At 40.8% G+C, this 10,454-nt stretch overlaps 1 protein-coding gene across 1 annotated transcript; it reads right to left on the minus strand.

The window, feature by feature from the left end:
- Window positions 1-2,747: 2,747 nt before the first annotated feature.
- Window positions 2,748-9,908, minus strand: yipf4 (Yip1 domain family, member 4). The gene is made up of 6 exons (XM_084948726.1): window positions 9,684-9,908; window positions 8,570-8,723; window positions 7,811-7,982; window positions 5,164-5,241; window positions 4,963-5,076; window positions 2,748-3,412 (listed from the first exon to the last, which is right to left on the minus strand). Exons 1-6 carry the CDS (start codon window positions 9,739-9,741, stop codon window positions 3,275-3,277), a joined length of 714 nt encoding a protein of 237 aa, XP_084804852.1. The 5' UTR covers window positions 9,742-9,908; the 3' UTR covers window positions 2,748-3,274.
- Between the last annotated feature and the right edge of the window lie 546 nt (window positions 9,909-10,454).

The raw sequence follows: 10,454 nt of genomic DNA on the forward strand, positions 1-10,454 counted from the left end.
CAACATGGCATTTAATCTGTTATTAGACTCAATTGGCTTCTCTCAAAATGTAAAAGAACCCACCCACCACTTTAATCACACTCTAGATCTTGTTTTAACATATGGCATAGAAACTGAACATTTAACAGTGTTTCCTGAAAACCCTCTCCTGTCTGATCATTTCCTGATAACATTTACATTTACAATAATTGATTACACAGCGGTGGAGAGTAGATTTTATCACAGTAGACGTCTTTCTGAAAGCGCTGTAACTAAGTTTAAGAATATAATCCACCCACTGTTATCATCTTCAATGCCCTGTACCAACACAGAGCAGAGCAGCTATCTGAACGCTACCCCAACAGAGGTCGATCATCTTGTTAATAATTTCACCTCCTCACTACGTACGACTCTGGTTACTGTAGCTCCAGTGAAAACTAAGGTCTCTAATCAGAAGTACCTGACTCCGTGGTATAATTCTCAAACACGTAGCCTAAAGCAGATGACTCGTAATCTGGAGAGGAAATGGCGTGTCACAAATTTAGAGGATCATCATTTAGCCTGGAGAAATAGTTTGCTGCTTTATAAGAAAGCCCTCCACAAAGCCAGAACATCTTACTATTCATCACTGATTGAAGAAAATAAGAACAACCCCAGGTTTCTCTTCAGCACTGTAGCCAGGCTGACAAACAGTCAGAGCTCTGTTGAGCCAACCATCCCTTTAACGTTAACTAGTAATGACTTCATGAACTTCTTCACAAATAAAATTTTAATCATTAGAGAAAAAATTACCAGTAATCATCCCACAGATGTAATATTATCTACAGCTACTCTTAGTACCATTGATGTTAAGTTAGACTCTTTTTCTCCAATTGATCTTTCTGAGTTAACTTCAATAATTACTTCCTCCAAACCATCAACGTGTCTTTTAGACCCCATTCCTACAAAACTGCTCAAAGACGTCCTGCCATTAATTAATTCTTCGATCTTAAATATGATCAACCTATCTCTAATAATCAGCTATGTACCACAGGCCTTCAAGCTGGCTGTAGTTAAACCTTTACTCAAAAAGCATCTCTAGACCCAGCAGTCTTAGCTAATTATAGGCCAATCTCCAACCTTCCTTTCATATCAAACATCCTTGAAAGAGTAGTTGTCAAACAGCTAACAGATCATCTGCAGAGGAATGGCTTATTGAAGAGTTTCAGTCAGGTTTCAGAGCTCATCACAGCACAGAAACAGCTTTAGCGAAGGTTACAAATGATCTTCTTATGGCCTCTGACAGTGGACTCATCTCTGTGCTTGTCCTGCTAGACCTCAGTGCAGCGTTCGATACTGTTGATAATAAGGTGTGGAGCAGTGGGTACAGGGTGTATTGTCAGAGGAGACTGAACTTCATCTCATGTCTGTGGAACCAGATGAAGTTAGAGCTGGATCAGGTGACCCTAAATCCTCCCTTAGTTACTTCTTAGGTAAGAAGTATTATTTTTCTCTCACTATGTGTTTATACACCACTCTGAATGTAATCATTAGTTATTAACCTCTGTCTCTCTTCCACAGCATGTCTTTATCCTGTCTTCCTTCTCTCACCCCAACCAATCACAGCAGATGGCCCCGCCCCTCCCTGAGCCTGGTTCTGCCGGAGGTTTCTTCCTGTTAAAAGGGAGTTTTTCCTTCAGACTGTAGCCAATAATATTATTTTAGGGTCTTGACCTTACAATATAAAGCCCTTTGAGGCAAATATTTTTGTGATTTGGCATTACATCAATTGGAAAGAAGTACATCAGTGTGTGAATGTGTGTGTGAATGTGTGGATGACTGGTTGTGTAAAGCGCTTTGGGGTGCTTAGGGACTAGTAAAGCGCTATACAAATACAGGCCATTTACCATTTCTAGTACATTTCTATCTCAATCCTTAATGACCCTAAACTGCTGCACTTACATTTTAAAGAATATTAAGAGTTATAATTACCTGAATACTACTCTAGTACCACCTTGACGTTTGTAATTTGAAGAGCTACGTAGTGGGCCACCAAGAGAGATTAATTCCTCAGTTCTTTGGTATTTGACAACCTACTGATGATGAGCCTCAGCTTCACTCTTGTTCTAAGTATTCTTCTAATGTCATGTCCCAAACCGACACAATACAGTCATTATCTGGCTGCCAGCCAGTCATATAAGCACATATTTACAGTTGTTTCTGCCACTTAAATTTGCCAAACTTACGGTACGTCATTTTTAAACCAGCACTGGCCTAGTTAAGCCTGGTTATAGTTAGGGTGAGTTAGAGCTGTTTTCTTGCGTTGGCCTTGGCTCTCCATGAACTATGCTTCCTTCTGATAACATGTTGGCAATAAACCTTTCTAAAAACTGACCTCAACAGCCTCCTTATATTCCTTTTTCCAGTTTTATGTTAGTCTCCTCACCACCTAGACCTTCGTGGGGATGTAACATAATTGTTACACTTTTTCTTCTTTTCTACAAACATTAGAAACCCAATTGTAAGTACAGTAGCACTGAATAAGAATACTGTCTTAGTGTGTTTGACCCGACATTTACAAATGATTGTAAAATTTGTAGGCAAATCTAGTGCTGCAGTATAGATTACAGGACTGTTAAGTGTGACAAAGTTGGGTTTACTGTAAAGCAGTGATGAGTCATGAGACACCAGATGGTTTAGAGACAAATTACTCTACAAATTTACTGTATTATTGATCAAACGAGTATAGTCCTGTATAAAAAAGACTCAGGGTTTAGAGAACAAGGCACCACATTTAGTAGACAATGGTTTATATCCTTCTGATTGACCCATTCCACCTGCTTCCACTGCTGAAATCTATAAATTAACATGTCTGTAAAAAGGGAAAAGCATAAATGAACATTTCTGGTAGAAAGCTACAGTGCACAACAATAAGGATCAGCACAAACATACATAAATATTTGGCACCATATTCCTCAGTGTGATTAGGATTTTTAAAAATATGACATTAATATCCAGGCCTGGACTTATTTCTAGACTCAAGAACTACAGGTTTGCGCAGGGCTCTGGAATCTGTATTGCACTGGTGATTGATAAGTCTGCATACCAAAGTTTAAGCAGCAAAAGCATATGCACTTTATTGACCAAAGACACAAGGGAAAAACTATATACATTAGTATATATTCCCAACTTCCCCAACATCTAGAATAACAGAGTTTTAAAAAAATCCTGGTTTTGTAGGTTTTTTTGTTTTTTCCCCCCACCCATGCTCCAGGGTAACTGTCCATGAAAAGGTCCACAGCTCCAGGTCATCCAATCACACTCCAGTATATAGTGACAGGAAGTAGATGTACAGTAGGAAAATGGGATATATGAGAAGGGGCTTCTTTGTTTTAAATTCATCTCCGACAAGCAGTGAAGCAGCACTGTATGCAGCCCAGAAAACTCCAAAAAGCTGAAAGATGAGAAGACATTCATTCAACATTAAGAGCAAACAGCCACAGGGTGAAAGAACTTCATTGCTTATCTAAAAGCTACAATTATTAACAATTTTCTATTATGCTGTGGGTTATGATAGACTCATTAGAAGACAAGCTTGTCAAGAACATACTGACTGGAGTGCACAATTACAGCAATGCTCTAATTACCTGATGGTTCTAATGCCATCCTGCTCTGACATGATAGAATTTTCAAGTCCAGGGCTCGCAAAATCGCTAGCCCGACGTCCCAGAGCTAGCGATATCTCCGGTCGGGCGACCAAAATCTATCTCAGCCCCGCCCGTCGGGTTATCATATAGCCCAACGGGCGGGGCTGAGATAGATTTTGGTCGCCCGACCGGAGATATCGCTAGCTCCGGGACGTCGGGCTAGCGATTTTGCGAGCCCTGAAGTCACTGCTTGTTGACGTAAACTTCTCAGGCAAGTTTGTGTCCCTGACTTTGCTTGCATACTGCATGAATGCATGCTGAACCAAGCAGCGTATATTTTCCTTTAGAGTAAAGGAGTGAATTTGGAACCAGGGACTATGGAGGACTCAAACCATCAGAAATAACAAGGCGCTCTATTTTTTTATTCATACATTTCTATCCGCTTCTCGTGAGGAGAAATGAGGAAACTGTCATAGGCGCATCAGTGTCTGTCACGTTTATGAAGCTCTGTCTCCATGTTCACACCAACATGTTTTTGGACTTGTTTCGTCCACACTGAGACGGCGTTTTTGGTCAGGGAAAACGCAGCGTTTTGAAAACGCTCTCCAAAGCGGATACAATTGAAAAGTCCAGTGTGGACTGCAAAATCGGAGGCTCTCGAAAACTCTGACGCATTTTAGTCATGTGATGCAGTCATGTGACCAATTCAACTAAGATGGCGGACGGATTACACAGCAGCCCTATTGAAGATTAATTCTGATTCTAATATCAGTTTGTACATGCTCCAGAAGCAACTTTGTACTCTCGTGTTACTCGCAGCAACAACTCCACCTCATCGTCAGTCCATTTGAACAACTCGGTGCTTTTCCTCAACATTTTGCCGCGACGCTTCAAAGAGCCGGAAAATAAATGGCAGAAGGAAATGACGCAGGTCGTCCTATGTTTCACGCATGCGCACCACAGGAAGGAAAGTGTTTTCAGTGTGGACGAACTCTCGGAAACGATTGAAAATGATAGTGTGGACGCAGAGTGTTTTCGAATTTATCCGGATCAGTGTAGATGTAGCCTTTGACTACAGCAGTCCAGCCTCCTTTTCGGAGCAGGCCCTCTCACTTACTCTCTACAATGATTTGAACACCAGCTTACTAGACTAGACCAGCTCAGCACGTGTTTGAGCCGTCTCTGCTTCCTACAATCTTTACAAAATACCCATACATGCATAGCACTACCGATTTGCTGTCATAATCATGTTTTTTATTTATATCTTTCATTTTGCTGTAGCCTATGAACCAGGTTGTAACATTGAGCTTTTTAACAACATGAAAACATAAGACACTTGTTTATTAAAGTGACTCACTTTGACTAGTGTAGAAACCACCTCGAAGCCTCCAATCACTAAGAGCAGAGGGGCTATGACGATGAGAGGAAGAAGGGAATACCCAATCACTCCAAGGACCTGACCGTATGAAACCTGCTCAGGAGAACAAAAGCATTTCTTATCCTCTGTATGTACAAGTTAGAGTTAACTTCAAGTGCTGCAGGTGTCAGCTGGATTTACCTCCCCACCAAGAACACGAGCCAGCAGGAAGATGGTTAGTGATCCAAATATCCAGATGGTGATGATCCAAGACACAACCTGTGAATGCAAAGAACAGGTTGGTGTTGACACTGAATTATGCCACAGTGAGTTTAAGACATGACATTCTTCTAACCAACTTTGAGGATCCAGCTAGTAGATTATATATATGTCTGACGCAGATGCATATAATGTAGAGGATGCAAAGTACTGTCTACTGAAGCTGCATTTGTTGGTCTACACATAAGGACGTGGTTGGTTCAAAGGAAAGGTTGTATTTAATCCAATTAATTAGCACAATGTACTCAAGTTTCCACTGGACACATTTTCAATCCGTCGTTTCCAAATGTCACTTGGCACAAACAAAATGCCGTGTTTTCCATCAGATATCTGTCAAGAAGCCAGATGGGACTAAATAACAGAAAAACAAAGTGATTTTATTTTAATGCTGGTTTTGAATTTCTCTGTAAGAACTATAACCAACAGCATATACAAACTAAAATCAACTCATCTTCAATGCAAACTTTTATCTTTGTAATAAGTTACAAGATCTTCTCTCACTCAAGCAACTCTGTACTCTGCTGGTGGAAAGAGGTACAAACAATGACCCTGAGTTGGTGTGTACCTGACATATTTCACCTTACCAAACAAAACCAGGTAATAGGCCTAACCGAATTCAGCAAACAGAGAAACAAAGCAGCCGATCATCACAGTCCTCTTCCACTGGGGAAATTCATTCAACAATGAAACGTAACACAGGTCTGCAACCAAAAAACTGCATACGAGTGTTTCTTATAGATTTGTACGCGCTGAAACCGGGAAAAATATTTTTAAAATTCCTTCTCGTCGCGTTTTCTTGCAAAACTCATGTTTTTAGTTTAACTCAGCGTAGAATTTTTAAACTGAAATCTGAGTTAAAAACCATATCCCATAATGATTTCTTACATTAATGTAATATTTCTAAGAGCGAGACTCCAGAGAAATACAAACAGAAAATGGGAGGAAAGGGAAGCGTGTTGGTAGCATCAAAGAGAAGCTTTCACAGACAAAAAGAGTAAACGTGTAGTGTTAAATCTATCATGAACGAATCGTTTTTTGTTTCTTCGTTCAATCATAAGAAAAATGATGCATAGTTAATTGTAACAAAATATTGATTTGTTTCATCGCTGTTGTGCTTTTTTAATGTAAACTCTTTGTGTTTTGCAAAAAAACTGTTCGTGATGGAGGGAGATCATGTTTGGATTCAGCAACATCAAATTTATCTAAAATATCCCACGCAGCTGAAAAAATATATAAATACGTTTTGCAGACCTGTGCAATCCGTCTTCATTTTCACAGACTCACTGCTTCCACTGCTCACCATAGGATTGGACCTACTTGTTGTTCAGGAAGTAATCCTAGCTATTACAAGTCTGGGCGGTAGAAACGTTATATGGTAGAAATGATATGAATTTGGCCAACGGCAGAGATTTTGACTATACAGCTCTACCGCGTGTTGATGATGTCATCAAGCTGCACCTGTTTTGATTGAAAGCATCGCAGTGGCTGCAAGCACGGAGCTTACACGTGGGGATTGCATTTATATAGTGCTTTACAATTCCACTATTCATTCACTGTCACATTCACACACTGGTGGAGGCAAACCACAGTTGTAGCTGGGGCAGCCCCTCTGGCCATCACCAGTAGGGTAAAGTGTCTTGCCCAAGGACACAATGACCAAGACAGACAGAGCTGGGGATTGAACCGGCAGCCTTCCGGTTACAAGATGAGCTTCCCAACCCCCTGAACCACGGTCGACCGGTGCTCATAAAGAAGACCGGTGCGACGCATTTGGACCTGGTTTGGGTTTAAGCGGTCAGATATTGAGCAGAAAAACAGCAAATTATGCCGGGGACATTGATAGCAAAGAGATGGAATACCAAGTCTGCATACCAAAAAGTTTAAAAGGAAAGCCAAAAACTGTGCCCTCCACAAACGCCCAGTCAGTCAAGTGGCCCTAACACCAGCAGACCGATCTTTTCCAAGCCTGTTCCAAAGGCACATTTTCCACTTTATTTTAAACAATTTAGAATTTTGTGTATTGGTATTTGGAAAAAGATCTTAAAAGTTATTTGAAAAGTTTTGCAATTTAAACATTTAAAAAAAAAAGTTTTGCACAATAAATATGCTTAAATGGCATTCTATACTGTTCAGTTCAGACATATATACAGAAGAAAAGAATATATGGTGATATATATCGTTACAGCAATGTGGATTTTGGGCCATATCGCCGAGCCCTAATTACAAGTAAAGGTTTTGAGTTACTGGAGGCAAAATATTCGTTTTGTCTGGCTCCAGCAGAGACTGGAACCCACAGCCAATCCACACAGATCTCAAAGTGCTGTGCAGCCCAGTGCACTGGAGCTGTTTGACACGGCCAATGCTATTTTGGGCTTTAGTTCTTTTCTGGATTCAGTATGAAGCTACATGAAAGAAAAGCAGTAACACAATGAGCACTACTTCAACTCCTGTTTAACCCACAAACATTGGTTTCAAATGCCATCCAGGCAGGACAGATGATGATGGTCTTGCTGTAGTTTGAACATGTTTGAATGAAACGACACAGCTGTGTTTCTTGTGTCCTCCTCACCCTGAACTGTCCATAGATGGAGATCATGGAGAAGAGCAGCACCACAGCCAGAGGGCCCCAGAAGTCTGGGTTGTCTCTAACCACCTGCCGGTTGTAACCCAGTGATGGCATTGGCATCAGCACACATCGAATCTTGTAATAGATGTCCTTTATATCAATGTCCAGCTCCTCCCTGTTCAAAAAAAAGCACAACAAGATGACATGATCATCACTGGTGTTAAAGTCAAGTCTAACCCAGTCAGTTTCAATGGTAAAGATCACAAAAACAGGATCTACAGATGTGCATGTGTTTTGAGCAAGCAGCACAAAGTGAACTGAACTGTTCAGAAGCAGTGGAATAATACAACTGTCCAGCCCTTCACCTTAAAGGGGATCTATTGTTTTATTCCTCTGATATACATCTTGTTCCAATAGTGCATACTTGTATTGTGTACTCTGATGTCTGTGTTATTCCATAGAGAAGGAACGTCTCCGTCACACTGCTCTGGGTTCGGGTAGAGAATAAGTTCCCCGTAAGTAATCCTACAGTTTCAACATCTCAGTACAATTATAAAAAAGCAGAAACATTTCACTACAAGTACTCCCAGTTATCTAAAAGAAGTCTACACAGTGCAGACTTGGATGACATTTTTTTTGGGGGGGAAAGATAACCCACTATTTAAGTTTATTGTAAAGATTAGCCAAGTTGATGTGAGTCATAATACAACACACTTAAAGCACTAAGGCTGTTCCTACAAAATAAAACCACCATGCACTTACAGAAGAGGTTTGCTCTCTTCATTGTCCTCTTCCTCCACCTCCAGCAGCCAGCCGTAGCCTCGTTGTCTCAGGAAGGTGGTGGCATACGGGTCCTTCCCACTGTCACTGCCTATATTCAGTTTAACATCTGGAGTGCTGATGGTGCCGCTGAGTTCTGAGGATGACATATTTGTTTACATTGTGTAATGTGTGCTTTTAGACTGACATGGCTCCAGAAATACACACTGCAAGATGTATGACAAAACAGCTTTAAGTCCACCACTATAACCAGTTCTTACTCTCAATGCAGCCTCACCAAGCTGACCAATAATCGTCCCAATTAAAATTAGGATGTCAAAGTAAACATTAGTGGCAGCTCCACTCTAAACATAAAGAGTGAGACCGATGCAGGCAAAGGTTAAATCTTTTTTTTTTCATAAGGAAGGTATTCCAGCGTGCTGCCAGAGCGCACTCGCCTGGCATGTTTAAAAGTAATAAAGTAACGTACTGTGTTACTTTTTATCCAAAAAGGTATTGCGGCCTAAATCACTGATCCAAAATCACGTATGTGTGTTCAACCCGGATGACATATAGTGACTATGAAAGCCATAACATGTGACCCATTCACAGAACCACTGTGGACGGATGAATTTGGATGAGAGTGAAATGTTTCATCCCAGATAAAAGTGACCACTTATAGCAAGTCTGTATTGACAAGCAGTGACTTTTCCCGTGACGTGGAAACAAAGCCCTCCGCATCATAACAGCAGCAACCAGACCCTCACCCAGGAGAGACTCAGAGTCACTTACGCCATCACAATTTAAGTAGTAACATTTAATTTCTGGTTTAGCCAGTAAACTTGGTACTCGGCAGCTACGTTCTCCACCAGCCACGTATCAGTGCTGAAGTTATTTAGCAAAGCTAAATGACAGACTGTCTACCTGTGAATTACTGTGTACCAATTACTCAGAAATGCAGAGTCAGCCCACAGCAAAGTGCTATTTCTTAGTGTGGATTGATCTACACCTGGGTATCTAATCTAACTCGTGACAACGAAAATAAACGACGTGAGCAGGTACGAGGCTAGCTCTTTTCAGGCCTGCTAGCTGCGTAGCTCTGCTAGCGATAGCCTACCTTCAGCCTCGGTCGAAGACACGAACGTGAAATCTCCGTTGGTGGGAGAGAACTGCATGTTTCAGTTTCTATTACTGCCACACGCCTTGGCTCCACAGAAATTGCATTTAGTGACACGTTAATAAAGCTGTCATTGGTCACAACTCTTCAGTGAAGTTCAACTACCGCATCTTGTTTTCTTTCCGACGTTGTGCGCTTGGACGTAAGCAGGAAGTGCAGATGATGCTAGTAAAGAGTACACGTCTTGTGATGCATTCAGGTCTAATCATGATGGTCGGAAACTATCAGAAAATCTTTGTTAAGTTCAGTGTGCGGAATATATGCAGGGGTGGAGGGAAGGGGATCCACAAAAATAATTCAGGAACCACACGTGGTCTTTTATACTCTAAAGCCTGAGTGGAGTATTTATGTCAATTTAACAAATTATAGATTAATTATAATTTCAGCTAAACGTCAGAACTTGACAACAGCCTTTAATAAAATGTTGTTTTTTTGTTTTTGAGTATTTTGTTAATGAAGTTTATGTACGCCATATTCTCAGTCTAACGTTTTCCTCTGCAGCACATGTGATGGGTACAAACTGTTAAATACCCCCCTTAATACCCCTTAAATCCTGCTCGTACTGTACTGTGTCGTTAAGTGCTTAACGATATTAGGGCTACGAAAATGCATCAGAACAAAATGTTGTTAATTTGAAAGAAATGAACAGTGCCCCACGTACTGCAAAGCCTGAGTGTATTTTGTGCAAAGTAGAGTTCAGTGTGTTTTGAT

The sequence above is a fragment of the Perissodus microlepis genome, chromosome 13 (genome assembly GCF_051167445.1).
Source record: "Perissodus microlepis isolate ML-2025 ecotype Zambia chromosome 13, ASM5116744v1, whole genome shotgun sequence".
Taxonomy (NCBI): Eukaryota; Metazoa; Chordata; class Actinopteri; order Cichliformes; family Cichlidae; genus Perissodus; species Perissodus microlepis.